Raw genomic sequence first — 23,905 nt, 5'->3', positions numbered from 1 at the left:
TCAGTGGCTTCTCATTTTCTACAGAAGAGAGTCCTAATTCTTTACTGTGGCATCTAAGGTCCTTCCTGCTTTGTCCCTAATTCATCTCTAGAACTTTCTAAAAAGTACTATTTGCTGCTCTATGAACACATCCCATGCTTCATCCTCTGGACCATTCTTCTTGCTTACTCTGCCTGGAAGGAGTTTTTCTTTTATCTTTGCCTGTCCTAGTTATGCCCAGCTCAAAGTCCACCTCTCTCAGGGGTTTTCTCTAACTTCCTTCCCTCCTGCCTTTGAAATCGCAGAGGACTTTACCTTTCTTGGGACAGGCATTGTGCCTTGCCTTCTGTTTTAGTTACTACTTTATGCACCGTTTGTATGCCCTTTGGAGATGCCTTTCCCTAGGCTGTAAGCTCCTGTGGGGTAAACACCAGGGCTTATTTGTCTTCATTTCCCCTCAGAATATAGCATGTTCCTTCACACACAGCTGACGCTTGGGAAACACTTGCTGAGTGAATAATGGCATGAGGTGTCTGGGAGTGCTGTGCCAGGAGAGGATATAAAGCCTCTGATTTAAGTTTGGCAGGAACAGATTCAATTGGCCAGAGTGAACCCTCCATTAACTCAAGGGTTGTTGTTAACGAACCTTTCATTAAGTCATCAAGTCAATAAGGAAATAAGGGTAAATTCACTCCATAGTAGGAAGGACAACTTTTTAAAAGCCACTATTTCTTGAGCACCTGGTATGTGCCAGATTGTGTGCTGAGCACATAAAAGTATAATCTTAATTATTCATCTACTCATAAATAATTACATAATCAATACCTAATAAATGAGCACCTACTATGTACCAGACACTGTGTTAAGTGTAATACTCAAGGATGCAAAATATACCTTTTCATTTGGTGAGAGTATCTTTAAAACAAGCGTATTAGCAGCTCCCGTTTACAAATGAGGACATTAGAAAGGCTAAATAACTTGCTCAAGGTCATACAAGCTAATAAATAGTGGGTTTGGAATTTGAGTACCAGTCAGTGACTCTTAGGCCTATTCTCTTAGCTACCAAATTATATAGCATGGTATCAATGTAATAGGGTCTTTGATTAAATATCTATAGTTAAAAATAAATAGCATGTCATAGAGAATTGTGCTACTCAACTTCAGACTGGCAGCATCAGCATGTCCTGGAACTTGTTAAAATTGCAAATTCTCAGGCCCTGCCTAGACCTATTGAATCAAAACCTCTGGGGGAGAGGCCTGGGAATCTGTGTTTTAAGAATCTGAAGGTTCTTCTTATGGGTGTTAAAGTTTGAGAAGCATTGGTGTAGATCATGATTTATACAACATACTTATTTTAACAGCCTTTTTGTTGGTTTATTTTCCTTGATTTTGGCGTTAGGTGAGCTTTTCATGTGCTCTTAGTTTTTACTATGCCCAACTGTAGGGTGATCGTCACCTTACCCTGCACTTGTTATGGTTTGAACGTCTCCAGCCTCACAAGTTTTGCGAATGTGTCACTCTTTTAGAAGAGGAGCCATAGAAAGAAAGAGAGGTAGAGAACAATGAAGGAAAGAGTAGGGATGTCCCCCTGGAGTTAAAGGCTGTTAACAGTGGGGACTAGGGTAGGGTGTGGTGAAAGCACAAAGCCCCCTCACCTTGTGGAAAATGAGTTTCCTTCCCCCCTAGCATCAGGAAGATGGGACTCTCTGAGTAGGTCTGCTGTGGCTGCTTTGGCTGGTAAGTGGTGTTACCTAATTTCTCTGCAGTGGGACTGGGGGAAAAATTCAAATTGTGCTGCCTCCAACACACCATCAACCTGAGTGAGGCGGCTAGAGCAGGAGGCTGTGAGATGGAGGAGGCATAGAGTAGGGTGTTGAATATTTCAGCAAACTGTCAACTTCAATGTATTGAGGCTACATCTGTCTTTGAAATCAGGGCGCTCTGGGGTTTCTAGCCAGCCGGTTGCCTAGTAACATGCATGAAACACTGAGCACTAGCCACTTGAAAGTTTATTTTTGCCCTGAGTTAGTTGCTGAAGATTGAATGTGATTTGGTAGCCAGAGCAATATTTCATTTTTATTCATGAGCTAGGGAAATAAGCAAATACTTACAGTGAAATCAGTGTCGTCCCATTGAAGGCGTGACTTTGTACTTCTTCAAATCCATTTCCATATAGTTTGCTAAAGGAGAGAGGAGAGGGGGTTTAGGAATGAGAAGGAACTGAAAGAAAGGCAGTTTGGAAGCGTACATTCTTCCTCCTGGGACGTTCATTACTAAGATCATTACTGGTGTTCATAGTATCTAGCTGTTTCTCTAACATTTTAGATTCTGCAGGCCTGGGTGAATCGAGGTGTTCTTTTTACCCTAGGCTGCCTCTACCTCTACCATCACCGCCACCACCAATTTATTAAGTGTTTATTGAGTGCCAGATACTTCACCAGCCATTCCATGTATATTTTATGATTTAATCCTCATAACCATTTCCATTATACTAATAAGAAACCCAAGCCTCAGGGTTGTTCTGTAGCTTGCTTAAGGTCAAAGGAAAGCGGCGGCATAGCTGGGAGTTGAGGCCAGAGCTATCTAACACGTAAGCCTTTCCTGGGTTCTGCAGGCCTGTGTGAGCATATGGGCTTTCTGGGATGTTGAAAGCTGAGGGCAAAGGAAGTCTCAAGTACTGAGTTAGCTTTTTCCCCCCTTGGATGAGTATGTGGTTTTGCTGATGCCAAATTTGGCTCCATAACCAAGAAGATTTCGGTGTCTGTGGACAACAAAATCAATTTAGTTGGGAGCAACCGGTATTTTTAAAAATGAAATAGAGCAGAATAGAACAAATGGAAAGTATTAGAGTATGTTGCAAGTAATTGGGCTATTAATTTTTATGAAATTTTGTCCTATTTTTATGTGGTGCATATATATACATATAAATATACACATATGTATATGTGTATATATACACATATACATAAACGCAACACGTATATACTTCTTCCCAGAATAGGACATAAGAGGCTCCTTAGAAACAAATACTGGGTAATGTTGGAGCCAAAAAGGAGCCTAGGAAGGATCAAGCAGCCCTCCTTCATTTTGCAAGGAAGAAAATAGGCTCAGAGAGAGAGAAATTGACTTGTCTAAAGCCAACAATTGGCAGGATGGGACAAGAGCACATTTTACCTGAGGTCTTCCAGCACATCAGTTTTGCTGGTTGTTTTTACTTTTCTTCCTCCGATATTCTCATGGCCCACCGGCCCCCTTCCCGCAGGGCTGTGCTCAATGTCATGTTCTCCGCATGGCTGTTCCTGGCTGCCCTCTTCAAAATGTCAACCTCCCATCCCCCAACATTTCCTCTCTTCCTTCCCTGGTTTGTGTTTCCCCAATGCTTTATCACCATCTTACCCACAATTATATTTCACTCATTTATTGTCTATATCTTCTAACAGAGCATGAGCATCATGGGAACAAGGATTTTAAACTGTTTTGTTTATTGTGGAATCCCTGCATCTAGAACAGTGCCTGGCACCTGGGAGTATTACACTTTTTATGTGTTAAACGAACTGGCTGACCAAATGAGTCTATGTAAGATGAATATCTTACTGTAAGTCATAGCCAAACAGGTTTGAAAGCCACTGTTTTAAATGGAAATATTGGGATAAGTTCTTTGTGAACAATGATGAAAGACTCAAGTGAAAAAGGGCTGTGGTGTGATGCAAAATTAGTCTCCTTGGACCTGCCAAGACCCTAGCTTCCCTCTTCTACAGGGTTGCTGGCAGCTGGATGGCCAGGGACAGCTGGAGGCTGTGACTTGAGAAACGGTTGAGACCATTTCACCTTTTCCTACTCTAGTTGGCTGTTGTTTGCAGGATTTCTCTAGCCTTTGTTCAATAAAACGAACATGGAACTTTACCTTGTGATGTGTGTGCATGTGTGTAATATCTACAGTATATATGAACTCTGTATGTGTGTGTGTGTGTGTGGTCTCTTTCCATCCGTCCAGGGTACACCTGAGACAAACCAGCATATAAGTAAAGGTGGGATTCATGTTGAAGTATAATATTTGAACTTTGAAATTCAGAAAATATAAATTGGAGATTATAAAATAGTTCTTAAAGTATCCTCAAATTAGACTGAGTTCAAAGAGGGCAGAGGAGCTACTTAATTTATTTCTTAAAACCCCTGAGGCCTCGCAGAATGCCTGGTGCCCAGCAGGGGCTCAGCCGATAGTCTGGGTGAAGCAATAGCTTTGTTCTTCCGTGGGAGCGAGAGGCTTCCTTGGCTTCCCCTGCTCTCGTGTGCTTTCTTCTGGAATTCTCCAGAGTTTATAGCTTCATACACTAGCTCTTAACTATGTTTCTTATTGGATTATTGGATGGCATTTTTCAATAATTTTCTTACACTTTTATTTTATGGAATCTGAGAGCACAGCTATGTGGTTTATACCTGTTGTCTTGCATAATTATACACACCTTTGTGGCCTCCTTAGCAGCTCAATCCCACTGGGATTCTTTTTTATTTTGCACCTAGAATATTATTCTTTGGCAGTGTCTCCTGCCACTTTAGGGGTTGAATTCCTTTACAGCAATCTCTTTGAGGTGAAGGAATCACACCCTTCTTTTCTCTAATCTTTCTAAAATGTGATTTCTTAGAGTCTAGGCCAGTATTTGTCAAAGCCTTCTCCTCTATCCACTGAGTCAGAATCACCTGGAGTTGCTTGTCAAAAATGCAGACTCAGACCTACTGATCAGGTGCACTGCAGAACAACTGAGTCAGAAACTAGTGGTGCTATCCAGGAATATGTGAGAGCTTGTTAACTCTCCCAGTGAGCCGTGGGCATGCCAGTTTGGGAATCCTTGTCCCCTAGAGTGTCTCATAGGTTGGTGCGATTCTCATCATTTCCACAGTACATCAGATGTTCTGTTGCTCAGAACTGAGTCCAGAGCCTAGTCCCCTTATTGTGCCTCTACTTTCTAAGTGATGGAACTATATGTGCAGTGGATCAAGAAAAAGTAGCCACTCCTCTGCTTTTAGCAAAGCAAAGCTGCCGGCAGTTGTCTAGATGCCCATTACCCATCACAGCTATGTGCTGCCCTGATCCTTGTTTTGATACATGTTAGGATATTCTACTTTTTTGTTGGGCTCACAATGCCGTTGCTCTAAGTGCAGCCTCACGGTTAAGTCTGCAGGCATTGAGCCCAACTGCCTGGGCTGGAATTTCAGCTCTGCTACTTACAACCTGAATTACTCTGGAGAAGTTACTTAACCTTTCTGGGCCTCAGTTTCCTAATCTGAAAATAAAATAATAGGATTGACCTCATGAAGCTATTATGAGGATTAAAAGGGTAAACATATGTTAAGCACATATAAGTAGGTTCTGGAATATAATAAATGCTTAATATGTTGGTCCTATTATTATTATTACATTTTTCAGTAGCCTCCAGTCTTCTGATCTGTAGAACAAAGGGAAAGGATCTCCCTTTCCATGCTCTGGACAGGATTTCTATTAAAGGCAGGCATCCTGTTTAACTGAATTGTCATCCTCCTCTACTAGGTAGTGGGGGGCCTTTCTGTTCCTGGGCAGAGCAGGTCAGTGGCCTGGGCTGCCCCCAATGTACTCACTCTTTAAGGGCTCTCAACCACCTTTGGTCTGTGCTGGCATCATGGACATTTTTACATATAAACATTTTTCATATATATATTTTTTTGAATAGCCTCAATCCTGTTGTCCCAACTTTCCAGAGAACACAGCTCACTGTTTCAGTTGCTCTTGTCTCTGTTTTTATGAGTCACACACCCTAGAATGTGCTACTTTGTTTTGATTAAAAGAGTGGCTTTCTTACTTTGGAGAAATTACAAATGCGAGTGGGAGGCCTCACGCTGTCAGGACTGCACAATGATTTTAATGCCCTTTAGAAACATCTGGAGAGTCACTTCAGATAACTTTTTTTCCCAAATCATTGTGGTGTCAGAATTAAATGAGGAAGGCTTCCTTTGCTTTGCTTTGAGAATTCTGTCATGGGCACAGAAACGAAGATCTCCCCCCACTCCTCTATTACAATAGCTGTACCTAACTTTAAAGCATTGTCTAGGTTCTCTACTCAAATGTCAGCAATTGTGAATCAAACAGCAAGATTGGCACCTTTTTGTTCAAAATAAGACTTGGGCTTTAGATACTAATTGTAGATGATACTCTAATTCCGAATGCTGCCTTATAATGACCTCCAAATATTCCTGGGGCTCTAAAAGCATTTCTGGGGTCATATTAACAGTATTAGATATTCTGCCATAGTTCCTTCTTGGATCACTTGATTTCTGGATGATTTCAAAGAAGAGAGCTTAATTTATCTTTACAGATCCTCAGGGTCTCAAAAAATGGCTCCACTGCTAAAGGGCAAAGCATACTGTTTTAGAAAAGATGCCCTTTGGTGGTATATCTGCGAGCAAATTTTTATCCAATGACTATACAAACAGCATCCTAAAGAAGGGCATCCTAATTCAACACTTTCTTCCCTGTGTGACACTCTGCTGAAATCCTTTTATATCTGAATAATTCCTCATGTATGAAGATGCTTTTCCATCTTCATACATGCTCTGGCAGTGGTTGTGTGGATGATTGTCTCCTGGTTACTGCTATGTGCTGCCGTAATCCTAGTTTTGAATGTATATCAAGGTCCCCCCATTTCCAGGGACTCACTGTCTCTGTAGCAAGGGATCCCTTTCCCTAATGTGTCTGTGCCTCCTGCCGCTCAGGAGCACTGAGTTTTCATGTTTCCCTCCAGCTCCACCAAGTTCATGTGAACTTCTACGACTTTACCATATCTGATAGTGAAAAGGGTGATAGGCATCAAGAAGAATGATGACAGTAATGGATTCTTATGTATTGAATACAACTTTAAAAAAATCCACATTCCATCATGATACTTAAAAAGAGACAGAGCAAGAGAGATAGGAAAAGGGGAAAAAAGTAAGCCTCTTCTTTACAGAAGAGTGTTGGCTAACAAATGCAGAGGAATGATAGTATGTAAAAACTACTATTTTGTAACTCCCTTTGTAATAACTGAATAATCAATGGAGGCTAAAACCATTGGATGAAAGGTTGTTGGCCAACTGAATAATCACACAAACTCAAAGTATCCCACCATTGTTTACTTATCAATGACAAATGGAAAAATGTGCTCTTACAATAAAGAGGTCTGGTAGTCACCACCTTAACCAAGCAGCCAAGTTGTAGGATGGTGTGACATAATGTACTGCCTGGTTTAATACAGTGGGAGAGATACAACATCCCCTTCACAGTATTCTGGTAGAAATATTTGACCTGAATCTAGTCATAGCAATACAGTTGGATGAATCCAAACAACTGGTTTGAGTTTCTCAGAGGATTCAGTGTCATACAGAACAGAGGAAGGCAGGGGGACAATTTGAGGGATGGGGGGAAGTGTGGGAGATGAGATTGGAAGGACTAAGGGACGTAGCAAAAATACAGTGCATAAACTTTGGTCGCATTCTTAGTTTAAAAAATCTATAAAAGTCATTTCATTTGATTATGGACTGTAGATTAGATGATGCCATTAAATTCATGTTGGTTTTCTTAGGTGTAACCATTTGTAGTTATGTAGAATGTCCCTATTTTGGGGAGATTCATGCTCAAGTGTTTAGGGATGGAATGTCATGATGTCTATAAATTTCTTTTGGGTGGTTTTGCAAAAGGCCAATATGTTGTATATAGTCACATATATAGAGGTGGAGTGGGTATGTCTAGCTGTTAATAGCTGGTGAATCTAGGTAAGGTGTATAGGGGTGTTCGTCATACTGTTCTTTCCATTTGTCAGAGAAAAGATAAATGGAAAGTGACTCCATTTGTCAGTTAAACATTTCAAAATAAAAAAACGTTTTAAAGGAGATGATAAAATATGATGTTTTCAAGATGGTCTAAGACAACTGGTTTGCTCTGGATTGCTAAATATTAGCTTTTAACTGTGATTAATTGTAATTGTGACAATTACATAGTTGACAGAATGTGATTGGATTCACACAAGGAGGTATCAATAATCTCATTGAATGGACAGAAATGGAGGTACGTTGAGGTGGCAGGACTTGACTAAGGCTGCTTGGCTGGTCAGATGCAGAGCCAGGACGACAGCCAGGACGAAAAGCCAGGCTTTCTATTTCAGTGCCCAGCAGATCTCTACTGTGGCTTGTCTGGGTGCAGCCTGGAATCTTGTCATGCTTTTTCAGGTATCCCTTCTCCGTAGAGTCTTAGAAAATTAATTGTCATGACCTTTCCTTCTCTTTGTGGAGTTCAGATGTGAACCGAGGCTGTATCCTTTTTGAGACTGGTATGACCAGTCATCCAGAATATTTTAAAGTGGTGCAGCTAAATCCTGCTCACTCAGAGGAACATTTCAAGGTGGCCTCTTGAGATTTAATGAAAAGCCAAAGTGACTCTAAAGGGACATAAGAGTATAATGCATAGTTTTAGCATTAGCCCTACTGAGCTTTTCTAGCATCAAGTTGAAGTGTTTGGTTTTCATTAAATGAGCTCACAGTTGGTAAAGATTTGGGTAGGGGCAGGGCCAGACAGGTTCCACAAAAAGCAAAATCTCAAATACCACTAATAATGAAAAGAGAAGGCTTGCTTTCATTATATTCTAATTAGGGAGTTGAACTTTATAGCTGCGAAAATAAGGCTTTCCTCTTTAAGTGTAATACCCTTTTTCCAGCGGGGTGCTCTGCATGATCTTTTACTTACAGAAGGGCCCATTCAGCTGAGAACAAGTGCCAAGCAAATGACTAATCATTCCCCTTCCAGATGAAGGGCCAAGAGTGAGGAAGAGGTTGGAAGCACAGTGCCCCACAGGCTCCCTGGGAGAGTCAGATCTGCAGTCCTAATTAACTTGAGAGGTGGGGCAATTATACCCTGCCGGCATCCACTGTTCCTCTTAAAATCATAACCAATGTAAGTCAGTGGCCCCGTTATAAGAATACCATGTAGTTCTGTGCACACATGCTGAAATGTGATGTGTGAAAAGGCATCTTGGTTACTCCTTGAGTCTGGTGGGGTGGCCTAGTCTTGTGAACTCCTAGTTCCCTGTGGGTTATTCCAACATTCGTTTTCTTCTTGATCCTCTTTCATGTCTTCTGCCTTTTCATTCCTACTTTATGCTATTCCCATCACATTTGCCTGGGAGGGTACCGATTGGTCCCAGATTATTTTTAGATTTAGGTCAAAATCAAAGGAAGTCTTGGATATTTGTGATCTTTGAATAAAGGATACACTATTGGGTGGTTTCTTATTATTACTTTTTTCATAGTTTCCTCCAAGCCTACCCCCTTATCCTGGCATTTGAGGCCCTGCAATCCAGTGTCCCTACCAACCCAGCAGTTATCTAAACTTATTTCCCACTCCTTAAACAGATGTTTCTCCCCAGTAGTTAGCCTGTTCTCCTGCCCTAGCCATACTTTTGTTCCTGATGCCTCCTCAGTTGGATTACTTGCTCCCTTGTCTCTGTATGTGGTACCGTATGATAGTTAAGAACCTGCCTCTGCAGTCAGAATGCCTGGGTCCACATCTCAGGCTTGGATAGATACTTAACCTCTCGGTGCCTTGGTGTCCTCATCTAACAGTGGGGCTGACAGTCCCTACCTCGTGAGGTTTCTGTGAGACTTAAATCAGTTTTAAAATGTACTTAAAACAGTGTAGGCATGTAATAAGTGCTGTATAAATATTAGCTGCCATTATCACATTTACCCATATCAATGTTACTGATTCTATGAGGTCCAATTCAAGCTTCAGCTCCACTGAGCAGCCTTCTCTGACTTCTGCACCCCAAGAGGACTTCTCTGAGATCTTATTTCTCTGTACCACACACTTTCATAGTGAATATCTACTGGCTTGAATTATTCTTTCATTATTTCATGTTTTTCCCCTCATTGAGATTATGAGCTTCTTAAGGATCTGAATCTTATCATAAATGTCTTTTGTAGTCTCAATATAGACACGGGAAGACCCCAAATCCTAAGGCATGTGGCACCTCCTCACTCAGAGTTTGTTTCTGTTTCTGACAGGGGACATGATGAATGAGTAGGTCCAGATCCATTATGCAATGGTGAGTTGAAATCACTTCATACACAACTGGTAGAGCCATGGTGTGTGAGGGAAGTGGCAGGAATAGAGACTGTTGAGAAGTAGTTCTAGGATCAACAGAGTCTCCTTCCAGCATTCAAGAGTTTCAAGTAAAGAATTTGAGTTATTTTGAAATTATTTTTGGTTGCTTCTCTGTATTCTTTTGATTGCAATACCCTGAGCTGGAGCTACATGATCACAGCTTTCTAACATGACGATTACACATCTAAAATTATACCTACGAAAAGTAAAAGTACTATACAAATGTACTGTACAATTGATACCAATTTTTAGAATCCATTGATATAAAAGAGAGTCCTCTGAGATTGTCTCTTCTCTTGCTTCACATCTATCTCTTCATTTCAGAGTCATTCCAATCCATTCTCTTTTTTTCTGTAAGGGTGATCTCATTTATTGCCTCATCACCATTTTGCCCTGGGCTGTCACCAAAGCAGAAAGAGCAAGAGGGATATGGATGTAGGGGACAGAATTGAATAAGGGTCTCTGGGCTTCAAGCATAAAGAAATGAGACAGAATACTGCTTCTGAATGGTGGGCAAAGGAGGGTGCCCCACATGAAGATAGACGGCAGTGAAGGAAGTGAGGCAGGTGAAGAGAATGGATTATTTTAGTATAGTGCCACTTAAACCTTAATGTACATGCGATGTACATGTGAATCACTTGGATCTTGTGACAATGCATATTCTGAGTCAGTAGGTCTGGGGTAGGCCTGAGACTTTGCATTTCTAATCAGCTCTCTAAAGGTGCTGAAGGTGCTGGTTCATGGACCGTACTTTGAATAGTTTTAGGAAACACTATGAAAGGGACAGGGCTGGTGAGTCTGATAGCCTGATGAGTGACTGTTAAATAAAAAGACACTATTTTTAAGTATTAAGGGATAGAGGGAAGGGACATAGATGGTGTTGCTTCAGAAAGAAAGTGAGAGGGACCCAAGGGAAGGTGAAAAATCAGAGGGAGAGACCAAGGTCCATTGATCAACTACTCTCCCTACTTGGAGTATATCCTTCCAAACTCTTCTCAGTTGAAATCTTGAAATTTCTGTGCTCTGTTTTAACGAGGGCAGCCATTCCCCTCCAGCCTGTGTCTTCCCAGCCTCAGAGCATGCCATAAATGCACTGAACAATTTCATCAGTTTGAAATTCGGTCACTGAAAATCTTTAGGGCTCATATGATTAATTTTAAATTGAATTGGTTGGTTGGTTATTCTGTAAACCTATGGTCCAGCTGTGATTCCCACACAACTCCTCCCACCCTCAGCATTTTAGGTCGAGAAGAATGTCACCGGTGAGTGAGGAATGTGGTAAAACACGAGAAGGAGCTCACCTCAAGCTAGAAGTGGGAATAGCAGGAGGCTGCATGGTAGAATGTGAATCTGGGAGCTTACTCACAGTGTTATGGATTCGTTATTCATCCCTTGAAAAGCATTTCCTGGTATGGTGGTTATGTGTAAGTTATCACAAATTTCCCTTGAGGAAAGAAATGAGAAATATTTACTTTCCAAATTTTAGCTGCAAATAGGAAACTGTTATGCACAGCAATCAGCCTGGTACTTACAGAATGAAATTAAATTCAGAGGAGAAGATCTTCGTAACATCTGGAAGCTTTCGGATGCCTGTGTTACAGATGCTTCTGAGATTTGGGCCATGGTAGTGATGTGGGCAGAGAGTGGGTAAAAGTGATTGTCATTAAGGTGTAAAGATAAAAAGGGAGTACAAAGGCACTTTGCAAATTCTTTCACATTAAATTAAAAAATACTGAATTTGGCTTTATTTGTCACACTTTTAGCTGATGAAGATTGTTGGAACTTAAAAGCCTCTAATGTTATTGGGGAAGTTGCTCTAATGACTCCTATTTAGAGATCTAGAGGCTGCCACCAAACTTTCAGGAAATTTATATTTCCAACCCATCTTTTCCTATTAAATCAATTGCATTTTCCTATTGTATTGCATTCCCTTTCCTTTTGATAATTAGTTTATTCCATGCTTTTGAGAGATCTAGAAAGCATCCCTTTATTTTGGAGCAGGTTAGGAAGAGTAATTTTATGGGATAAATCCATATCCCTCATTATTAAAAATCTTCCTTTATTTAGCTGCCTTGCAATTCAGAAAGTTCTTCCTTGTATCTCATTGAAATTATTAAACATTCTTTTGGTATTTGGAGCTACTCAAGGTTCCTCTTCTTTTCCTTCCACATTTTATTTAACCTCCAAAGAGAAGAGAGGCTTAAATGATAGGTGAAATTGAAGAATATTTTATTACAAGAATGGGGTTCCTTCAGAGTCCAGGCATCTGGATTTCCCCCAACTGAGTTTTAAATTTACCAGTCATGGGCCCTGGACAACTGATATGAGCTGCCTGTTACCTTGGCGACAGTGAAACAAAGCCAGTTTCTCTTCTAGCTCTCTCTGTTTCTCTTCTTTTCCTGCAACCTCAGATTACACTGAATCTGTGCCTTGTCTGGGGCTAGGGATAGCAGTATAGGCTTAGGCTGCAGTGTGTACTTGTGAAACTGCCCTTTACAGGTTAATAATGGGGTACAAGGTGATAACTGTGGTAAGGGCCTAAAACTCTGCAGAGGCACAGCCATAGCTAAAAATAATGATAATGGCCAGCCACTGTCCCCTTGTTTGCTTTCCTATAATTGCTACTGAGGAGTCACAATAGCTGATAGTGATAAAGATTCTTAACTTTCCCCATATGTAACATTACCCTTGTGAAACCTAGGGCTAGTTTTTTTTTTTAATTTTTAATTGTTATTTTTAATTTCAGCATATTATGGGGCTAACAAACATATAAAAAATGCTCAACATCTCTAATCATCAGGGCTAGTTTTTTGAGATATCTTCCAGGCCCTGAATTCCGGTGGAACAGATGACCCACCCAGACCAGTGACCCCTACCGAGGAACAGACTCAATTGGTATTGCGACCCCCACTCAAGAATTGACCCAGCAAAGGAGACAATTTCTACACCCCTATGGTTCCGCCCCAAACCCAGCCAATTAGCAGACCCAATTGCCTACCTTTTCCCCTCCAAACTGTCTTTAAAAACCCTTTCTCCCAAATTTTCAGGGAGATGGTGCCTGCGACATTAAATCTTTTCCCTGCTGTCTCAGTGTATTGGCTTCCTCTTGAACAGTGGGCAATGAACCTAGTTGGGTAGTAACACTTGGGTTGGGAGAATATCACAGTTTTGGATAAAAATGCTATTTAATAAAGACAATGATTCTTAGATAATATAGGGCTGCAGTGGTCCAATTTGATTTTGGGATTTTCTGATGTTTTACCAAAGTTGTTGATGCTGCAGTATACTTTAGTGCCCTGTAGATTCCTTGGAGGTTTGGAAAAGCAAAACACCTGAGTTTGGAATTGCCCAGGGTTAGAGTTGCCAAAGGAGCTACACCATCTCCAGTAGCAGTACCTGTAGGAGGCCTTGGAGCAAAACTGATGACATGGAACACCAAAGAAAAGGCGTCCCTTCCGTCTTGCTCTGTTTTTCTTTTTCTGTGTGGTGGTGGAGGGGGGTGAACTTTACATTCCCTGAGGAGTTTATGAAATTTAATTTATCAGAAAGAAGAGAGAGAGGATATCTGTGTTAGAAGGATTTAAATTTTTCTGTGGGAATAGGGATGACTTCATATATGAGAAGATCCATGGTAACAAATTTATAGATTGGATCAAATTTCCCCAGTTTTGGTATTGCCGGCAGGGCAATGACTCTGTCAGGCTGCAGCGGTACCGGTACTATATTTATAATGCCAACTGGTAGACTCAGTAAGATTTAAAAGGAAATAGAAAATGATTATTTAGTTTATATGGCACAGTGTGTACCTCAAGGCAGTACTTAAAAAGTTTTTATTTAATGAATGAATGAAAAAATGACATAAACAAGATTGGCAATTTTCAACCATTGATGGGAGTCAAATCAGAATTGTCTTTTTCACTTTGACCTACTCTCTGCTCACCTTAGAGATTCTGATTTATCCTTTTTAAAGTGTTGTGGCCCCCCTGTTTTCCATTCCTGCCATCAACTTTGAAAATGACTGCAAAGGGTGCTATTCTTCTCAGGTGTCTGGGACAGAGAAAATGTTGGGAGTCATTGACACATATGTGGAAGCACCCAGCATGGTGGCCGACAAGAACTGCTGATTAAATCTAAATTAGAAGGCTGAGGAGGAACATGCAAATAGTGCTATGTATGTTATTAAAAAAAAATCATCCCAACGTTTTTATTGTTCTAATTTTCATCAGATGCCCATCTTCCCCTCCCCAGTTGCTTAAAAAGCCAAATTTCTTACAGGTATTTTAGCCGGGGAAGATTTGTAAATGCTCCAGGCTCAATGTAGACCAGGTTTTTGGTGTTCTGGATTAGTCTGTAAGGAGAGAAGGAAAAACAGGCAGCAATTTAATAAATGTGTATTGTTTGGAATGCATGAGACCATGGTCACCAGAGGTTGCTGGCTGAAAATGGCATCAACAAAAGCAAGTGACTTATATGCTTGAGAGGAGCTCCTGAGACTTTGGGAATGGAAATGGCCTGGTGATGGCCAGTTGGCTATTTCCAGGAAGCTCTGCTCTCAACCAGCTGAAAAGGCAGGTATAAGCTTCCTAGCTGGGAGTCTGTCTCTGCACCCCTCCACCTGCTGCCTCCCCCATAAGCACACCAGCATCCAGGGCTCCTGGCCAAATCCATCCTGCGCACTGTGGAGCCTGCTCACGGGGTGTGATGGGAGAGTCCACTCTCAGGAGAGATGAGCAAATTACTCTCCCCTGTAGGCAGACTGGTCCTCTTCATTTTGGGTTGGCAACCACACTGACCAATTATCCAGATGGCCACCCAGCAGGGCAGAGGCCAGGGGCTTGGATTTGGGGAATTTTATGCCCATTCAATAGATAATTTGCTGTATGATGATGCCCAGCCTCCTAACTTCCCTGAGCTAGCGTCTCGTCTGTAAAATTGGTATAACGATATTACATACTCTTCCTGCCTCACAGGTTAGTAGGTTTTGAGTAATAGACTAAGTAGAGATAATACGAAACAGGGTTTTGCAAATATGAAAGTATAGCCATATACCACAGTGGCGTTATTGCCCTCCCCCCAGCTCCCACTGCCCTAGTGACTGTGACCCTTTAAGAAGTAGCCAAAATTGCTGAGTCCTGTCTACTTTGGATTTAATAAATGGCCAGTAAATGCCTTTGGCTTTCTTAACCCGGGCAACAAACACCTGAGGAAATGATAATTACTTGTTCTGTAGAGAAAATATAGTATATTGATTAGGAACATGGGCTCTGGAGTCAGCTTGGTTTTTCATTCTGATTTTACTAATCGTATGAACTTGGATATATCCCTTAAAGTTCTCTGTGTCTCAGTTTCCTCCTAGGGTGGTTTTTGAGGGGTAAATACAATACATGTGTCTGGGTCACAGTAAGGCCTCAACCTTTTCGTATTATGCTAATTATCATTACTGTGTTAGCGATAATTTCTGACAGTTGCTGAAATTGGGAAGTTGAATGATTTGTCTCTGGCCGCACAGCTGAGCAGTAGTGGATGTGACCTGGCTTTTCGGACTCCAAGTTCAGGGCTTGTTCTACTGTGCTGTGGTTACCCACCACCGATGCCTGTTTCCATCTGTTATGTCCTTTCAATTCTTCAGATATGAGTGATATTTTGTGGTAATTATTTTTACAACTGAGTCAAGCAGTCATAGGCCACATAGGGCATTATGTGGGTGAGAGGGAGGGAAGGGTGAGATGGAGGCTCTCTTAAAGATCTGTTGGGCCAGGTGTGGTGGCGTGTGCCTGTAGTCCCAGCTACTCAGGAGGCCGAGGTGGGAGAACTGCTTGAGCTCAGGAATTCGAGTTTAGCCTGGGCAACATAGTGAGACACTGTTTTTACAAAAAATACAAATTAAAACAAAATTGTATGGGGTCTGACCTTCGACGACTCATTCATGAATCCATTCAACAAACGTTTATTGAGCGCCTACATGTGACAAGCACTGTTGTAGGTGCTGAAGATACAGCTGTGAACAAAGCAAGAAGAGCCTGCATGGAGCTAGCAGCCTAGTCTCAGGGCCTTCTTTGGGAATCCATAAACTTTCCCTTGGAGTGCTTGATTTTTCTTTCTGTTGATAAATGTTGCTTTGCATCACAGGAAGCTTTATTTATCATTAGCTGTCTTGGCGGTTCTCAATATAAGCTGTGCTTTAGCATTACCTAGGAAGTCTGTTCAACTGCAGATTTCCAGGTCTGGGATAGGACTGTTATCTACAATTGTAATGAACCCCACATGTGACTCTGCTTCTCAGCCAAGTCCGGACTATAAATATACATGTTTAGTGCACTTAAATACCCACTGTTTTTGGATTTCTCCATAATTGTTTGGTGAGTTAGTCTCACTTCCCTAGCTCCACTGTCATCTCCTGGTGGACATTTGTATTTTACCTCCTCTGTATTCCAGGAGCACTTGGCCCTGTACTGGACACATGGCAGGTACTCATATACTTATCACTTAATTATTCTCTTTAGATAATTATTCACTGGACTATTTATAGGGAGGCCTTGTGATGTAGTGGGATATGCAGGAGTTTTAAAGAAAGACGCCCTGGGGTTGAATCCCAGCCCTGGCATTGTCTGAAGTATCACATTGGTTAAGTTATCGCACCTCTCTAAGCCTCCATTCCTTCCCCCACCGCCCATGAAACGAATAATTACCCCACTCTGCAGGGTAGCTGTGAGGATTAAATAACAAAACGTAGAGGAAATGCCAAGCACAAGAGCTCAAAAAATATTTGATACTGATACTTTTCCCTTTCCCTTACTTTTGAAACTCCTAAGCATGTGAACTTTGACTACTCTTTTAGACGCTCAGGTTTGGAACACACAAGGTAGCAGTAAGGGCCTGGCTTAGAAGTCACATGATCTGATTTCTAGTTCCAGCTCTGGCACTGACTGACTGTGTGATGTCACTCAAATCAGTTAACCTCTTTGGGTCAAAGGTTCATCATTTGAAAACTGAATTAAGTCAGTCTTTTCCCATCCATTTTGTGAATTGGGGGAATACGATAATTTGGCAAGGATCCTTTTTAAAACTTAATTCTAAAACATCACAATAACAACAATAAAACACAATGAACCCAGCATGCACATGCCCAATACAGGGCTTTTTTACATGGTAGGTACTCAAGAAGCACTTACTGAATATGCCAAAATGCCCCCCAATGAATCAACTCATGATCTCTACGCTCTTTCCTAAATTTTCCCACTATCCCAAGTACTATCCCAAGTACCCCATACCCTCCCTTCTATAAGGCAAGAGCTACTTGGCAGGACTTCCCAATGTCAATTTTAATTTCCAACTTTGCGTTGTGATGTTTCAGAGTTTATACAACTCCCACGGAGAAGCAGTTGTCACCATGGCAACCTTCAGGCCACTGCAGTGAGAAAAATTAGTGCCTGCCCAGACCTAGTAATTGCTGTAGTCTTTTCATCTTGGATTCCTAGCAGTGGATGCTTGAATACAAATACTGAGTGGGCTCCAGCCAGCGAGGGTAATAGTGTACAGCAATAAACTATCTGTTAGCTGATGCTTACATTTCAGACAAATTGAGGAGGTTGTCAAAGGCATTAGCTTCTATCCTTTCCAGGGAATCACTCTGAGAGATTTCACTAGGGGAGAGAGGGGGAAAAGAAAAAAGAAAGAAACATGAAAGAAATGACTGCATCTGCATGATAATGAGCTGTCTGTGACCCAACAACTGGGGGCTCCACTGTGTCCCTCTGAAAAAGAACAGGGACGTGCAAATTGGCTTCGTGTCATAAAGTGCTAATCTAACATCTCCCTTTAGAGGCACTGATGGGTGTCTACAACCCAGGTGCGGTTGAAATGCAAGTTTCAGTAACCCCTGTTTATATGACAGTGTTTTCTCTTGTTTATCTGTGACTCAGAGGAACAGATTGTTAGCAGTGGATAGGCCCTTTGAAAAAATGTAGTCAGATTCCCTTGTTTTACAGCTCTGGAAATTGAGACCCTAAGAGGAGAGGGAAATAATATTTATAAGAAGTTTCAAGATTAGGATCAGGATCTCTGGGGTCCCAATTCCATCACTCTAGTGAGGCTTTAATTTAGGTTGAATTGTTTCATAACTCTTAACACTTGTTTTCCCAAAATCCTGTTCTCAGACTATTGCAAGATAGTCAACTCCCGCACGTGATATCCATCATGGGTTGTAATTGTCTATCTCCTGGACTGTTTTCTCACTATGTGAACAAATTTGAGAACAAGGAGTATATTCCACTCACTTCTGAATCCCTGGTAGCTTCATGTTGCTTGGCACAAAGTTAGAGTACAAATGAATGAATGAATGAGTCAATGAACTAATGAATAAATTGATTTTTTTTAAAAGACACAAAAATAAAGGAACCCACTTTGTCATATACTGTCCCCAAGTATTTAGGTAATGTCTGCGTTACCCTAAAATCCCAACATTAGCTACCATTTCCTGCCAGCTGAGAAAAAAAAATCTCAAATTCAGAAATTGTCCATTTGCGTGTTTCCAAGGTTAGCACTCACTGAAGACTTCACACTTGATGAGAGCATTAGCCCACGGAAAGGCGGAGCCTTAGGCAGTTAATGTCTTTGCTGAACAACACAATAATGGATTGTTCTTGGGCTGATTCATCTTATTTCTACCTAATGGTTTGCTTATTTAACTGTGGCTGCTTTTCTCAGTAGGAGGTCTTAGTGCATTAAAAGTTATCAAAACTCAACATTCAAACGTGAGAGCAGAAGAGTATGGATTAGGTTCAAGCAAACTGACATGTCTGTAACCTGCAGTGATTCTCCTATACTATGCATGAATTCTTGAGGAATTATTTTTAATATTCTCATTGCTTGATAACACAGCAGTAGGGGTTCCCCAAGGAGCTAAGATTGATGGTACAGTATTCTGCAGAGATGCAAATCTGCTTCGAAAGTCCAGTGGATTGTTAAGAGATGCCCTGTGGGAACTAAATGGCCTTGAGGTCCTTTGACTGAGGTTAACATTAAGAAGGATGCTGGAATACTGGTTTCAGGAGAGTGTTCTCTCTCTTCGTGTGGGATCTAGAAGCAGAAACCCAGGGACAAATGATTCAAGTCACATCTGACAAACGTGAGAGCCCACTACATTATCAGGTTGCTTTATGCTTTTGATAAATACCTTTCATCAATACAGCTATAAAAACTGTGTTTTTGTCATACACTTGTCATACACTATATTTTAGATACAAAGATTACCTTCTGATGCATAATAAACTTCCAACACATTTTCTTCGATGTGGGTGTTATCTAAAAATGAAACACAAGGGAATAGCTGCTCTAGCAGAAGGAGAATTTTTATGATTGGACTCTGTCTACTTTTCTGCTTAAAAAATATATCATCACTTATCAAAATGCCTTCAGTTCTTTGAAGCAACGTTAATTATCTGGATTTTAATGACTCTTGAAAATCCTACCTTTTCGTCAAAGGTCCCTAGATATTATTTGTATTCTAAAGACAAAAATACTAGGATTTTCTAAACATAATTTATCTCCTAGAAAAGTTATCTCCTTTCAACTGTGTTTCCTGTTAGAAAAAATTCATTATTCCAATTATGAATGTCTTTTGATATGCAGTAACTTACTTACATTTTTACGACCTCATTAAGTCCTCTGAAAGCTTGAGATGGGATTACTTTGACAGGGAGATAGGTGAGTGATCTAGAAAAGAAAAAAGGAAAGCCAAGAGTTTAAAATTTAAAATTGGGTGTCTTTTAACTTCATGAATAAAGTGTGTGTGTGTGTGAGAGAGAGAGAGAGAGAGACAGAGACAGAGAGAGAGTACAGAGTTTCCAACAACTGGATTCATTTTGAGAATTCTAACTTATATCAGCGAAGAGATATGCCATTCTTGGTCTTAATCAGAGAGTGTGTAATTTTGTGGTTAAGACCATGAATGTTGGGATTGGACACACCTGGAATGAAATCCCCACTGTCCTACTACCTAGCTATGTGACCCTGAGCATGTTATTTAAGCCCTCTGTTTCAGTTTCTTTGTTTATAGAATTGGAATAATAATTCCTATTTCATAGGGTTGTTGTGATTAATCTAGATAACCCATGTAAAGAACAGGGCTTGACACCAAGTAAATAAGATATTATATATAAATAGTTCTAGAGTAGTCTTATAGGCGTGGTTGGGAGGATGGACAAGAAGCTATCTTGAGTGGAGTGGAGAAATGAATGATGAAAACACAATTGAAAACCACTTGGGCAGGAGAAAGGAGACTCACTCAGAACATGCCTCTATCTTCCCCAGGCAGCCTATTTCAGTATTATCCCAGCCAGATATTTTGACCCTGTGGTTAACTCACATGGCAACTCATGTCATTTGGGAGGAAACGTCTGTGAGAACATTTCCTTCAGGCACTCATACCCACAGGAACAATCTAAGTATTCTTAAAAATTGAGATAAAAGCTATGCAGGATTTAAAAGTCGAGAAAAGAATGACACTAAGCAATAGCAAAACCAGTACAGGATGATGTATGAGTGCTAAAGGAACCTGGGGTTAAGATAATTCAAGAGAAAGGATCTACAAGGCAGGGGATGTTCAACCATTTATTCAGCATCTACAGTGGTTTAAGGTTCTGGTCTAAGGTCTGGCAGAGAGGAAGGGAATAGACTAGGGCATTTCACGTGGGAAGTGAATATCAGGAATATGAGAGATTCCTGGGAGATGCTGCCTTGTTTTTCATGTCTATGCAGCAGAAATTGCCTTAGCTACTAGGAAAGAACACCTCCGTGATGAGCAGATTTCAATCAGTGAGATGTCTTATGGTCCCAGAAGGAAATTGCTACTGATGTAAACTACTATATGAGTTATGTACACTCCCTGTAACCTTATTTTATCCACTCCACAATGGTGTAAGGTGAATATTTCCTTTAGATAGCAGAAGAAATTGTGTCACAAAGAGATTAAGTAACCTGAACAATGTGACAACCAAGAAGACTGACTCCAAATGCCCTTTCCACTGTGCAATACTGGCCAAAGCATGTGATTCCTCATCCATTCTCTCTTGGTGAGCAAGGTGAAGGGACAGGTATTGTAACCCTGCTTCTCTTGAGAGGAAGGATGTTGCATTCTCCCCCTAATCCTCCTGCAAGGCAGTTTACCAGCAGTTCCTCCCTGGGAGCTAAGCAGAGGAATTTCAGAAGTTTCTCAAAAATGCTTTCATTCAGCAGTCTCTTTGAAGTGATGCAACTTAGAGGAAGTAATCCAAACTTGGTCCTCTGATTCTATTCCTGAAGACGGTCCCACCAAGCAGATCATTCAGCACCAAGACTCATTTAAGAGAGGATCCGAGAAGAACCGGGACAGTGAGGGGAGAAATCTTCTTGCCATGGCATGGTTACTTCCTATATTTCTTCTGGAATCATGTCTGCTTGGCTTCCTGATTAAAAACACAGTTTTATTGCTCTCTGCACTGCCAAGCCAATAAATTTCCAGAAGAGAAAGCTGTATTCCACTGTACCCCATGCAGCATCAATAAAACTGACAGCCAAACTCTGATTCCAGAATCTTTATTGCTGGGGATAATGCAGTGCAGAACATATTTTGGAGAGTGTTTACATAAAAGCTTCAACCGAACCCTTCAGAGCTGTTTATTCATGCAAATAGAGCCCGGAAGCTGGAACCTCTCAGCAGGCAGCCACCTCCTCCAAATGGGAGCGTGGTGTGGCTCCCAAAGGAGCAGTTTGGTTCAGATTTGGCTAGGGAGGTTGACTGAGCTTTTGATTGATGTAGGAAGGAGGGATGAGGAGCAAAGGTCTGACAGAAGTGCGAGAAGCTGTACATCATGCACTGGCAGTCCCCAGTGACTATGGAACAGCCCTCGTCCAAGATGAAATTTTGCAGAGTTGATGTTGATGCTGCAGAGCAGGAAAGGCAGCAGTAATAAGAGTGAAAACAGAGTTCCCACCCTAAAAGAGACACCGAGAGAATAGCAGGTGACTTTGTGGATGCAGCTGGGTCAAGAAAACGGACTGGGGGCCAGAGAATGGGGAGAGAAGTGGGGTGAAGTCAGGTGCACTGTGCTTTTCACAACAGATGTGTTTTCATGAAGCAACACGGAGAATGTCATTCTGCGAATCCAAACCCATTTTTCCCACTGACTTACATTTTTATTTCAGAGATGTCACATCTTCATTTCTGATTCTTTTTCAATTGGCAGCAGTTCATAAGCATTCAAGTGTCTATCTTCCAGATTTAAATTTGTTCACGTGGTCTGTGATTTGTTGGCAACCATTTGAAAGTACTCCCTTTGAAGGTGTTCCCTTCTCTGTTGGATGCGTCTATGATTCTTTCGATGATGCCAGAAACATTTAGTAATGTGAGCAGTTGTCTAAATAACCCTGCAATTCCACTTCTGTATACCTGGGAGAGAAATTTTTCAAACTGATACTTAAGGGAAATTGTACAAGAATTTTCTTCATAGCATTGTGTCATTAGGGGGTTGGAGGCAACCTGAGTGTGCATTACTGGGCGAGTAGGTAAAATGTGCATGGGACACACCTAATGGAATAGGTGAGCATGTAGAAGCAAGAGTGTAAAGGCACACAGAGCAGCATGGGTAGATCTTAGAGTCATGGGGTTGAGAGAAACAAGTCAGAAATTACTGAGATATGTAAAATAGTATTTGCAGAATTAAAATACATGCACGCCAAACATGAGACATTTTAAAAGAAAACACATGAGAATACATTAGAATTGTTACCTAAGGTGAGTTGGGAGGAAAAGAAATGGGAGACGGGATAAAATAAATAAATAAATAAATAAAAACAGAGGGGGACTTTGAATGGGCCAATGATGATGTTACTGGAATGAAGAAACATGATCCACTTAATCTTTTGTACCAGAGCGACAAATGGAAAAGAAGAAAGTTTTATTTTGATGTTTTGACTGCCTGCCTTCCTTCCTCCCTTCTTCCCTTCCTCTATTCCTCCTTGCTGTTTTTGAAGTTAGGCATACATGTAATGCAAGAATTTTGTGAACTTCAGGAACTCTTGTGGAAAGGTCTAGTCAATATCATTTGTGATAGAGCAGAAGCCAAGGAGAACTGGGAAAAAAAGATGTCAGGCAAGGACAGTGCAGCAGCTCTGCTGTCTAGGGTCCAAATAAAGGGAATGAAAGTTTTGCATAAATCAAAGAAAAATAAAGGAAGGATAGAGCCCTTTCTGTCTCAGCAAAAGAGGATGACACTCCCAAAACATGCATCTCAGATGGGTGGTTAAGAATTAGGGTTACTGGGCAAACATGAGGTTGAACTTGCAGGGTGGAGAGTTCTCTTTTGAAAAGTGAGATGGCTGTGGAAGGATATAGCTGTGGGACCATGCAGCTACTTATATTTATTACATTTTCACAGTCCTTTATATGGTTTTAAACTTTGACTTTAAAATAAATCAATGATACAACACAGGTGGTACCTGGATTATAGCCAAACCCTACCTTGCCCAAGTGCCTTTGCCACAGAGGTTGGAAAAAATACTTAGATTGAATGACAGAGGCTGCCTTAGGTTCATCAGCTCTGGAACATCCATCTACTCACTAATCTCATTTGCAGATCCCCAGACCTTCTAGTTGTGGCTTGAAGGTGAAATAGAAGCAGTTAAGTCATTCACCCTAGTCCTGAAATCTTATGACTGGTCATGACTCTGGCAAAGTCTTGTGCATTGTCTAGTGCACCTGTACTGCCTACCCACGTGCCGTGTTCG

At 41.1% G+C, this 23,905-nt stretch overlaps 1 protein-coding gene across 1 annotated transcript in view; it reads right to left on the bottom strand.

The window, feature by feature from the left end:
- The window catches only part of LHCGR (luteinizing hormone/choriogonadotropin receptor), a 54,052-nt gene that overhangs the window by 17,200 nt on the left and 12,947 nt on the right, over nucleotides 1-23,905 (bottom strand). The window contains exons 2-7 of the mRNA XM_069494679.1: nucleotides 19,784-19,855; nucleotides 17,710-17,784; nucleotides 14,415-14,489; nucleotides 11,674-11,748; nucleotides 11,508-11,585; nucleotides 2,091-2,159 (exon numbers count right to left, since the gene is read on the bottom strand). Of these exons, the coding sequence (XP_069350780.1) occupies nucleotides 2,091-2,159; nucleotides 11,508-11,585; nucleotides 11,674-11,748; nucleotides 14,415-14,489; nucleotides 17,710-17,784; nucleotides 19,784-19,855 (444 nt within the window). The remainder of the gene's footprint in view (nucleotides 1-2,090; nucleotides 2,160-11,507; nucleotides 11,586-11,673; nucleotides 11,749-14,414; nucleotides 14,490-17,709; nucleotides 17,785-19,783; nucleotides 19,856-23,905) is intronic.

Source organism: Eulemur rufifrons, chromosome 19 (genome assembly GCF_041146395.1).
Source record: "Eulemur rufifrons isolate Redbay chromosome 19, OSU_ERuf_1, whole genome shotgun sequence".
Classification (NCBI taxonomy): domain Eukaryota; kingdom Metazoa; phylum Chordata; class Mammalia; order Primates; family Lemuridae; genus Eulemur; species Eulemur rufifrons.
Note: the sequence above shows the minus strand (reverse complement) of the source record. Positions and strands in the feature narration are given on the sequence as shown.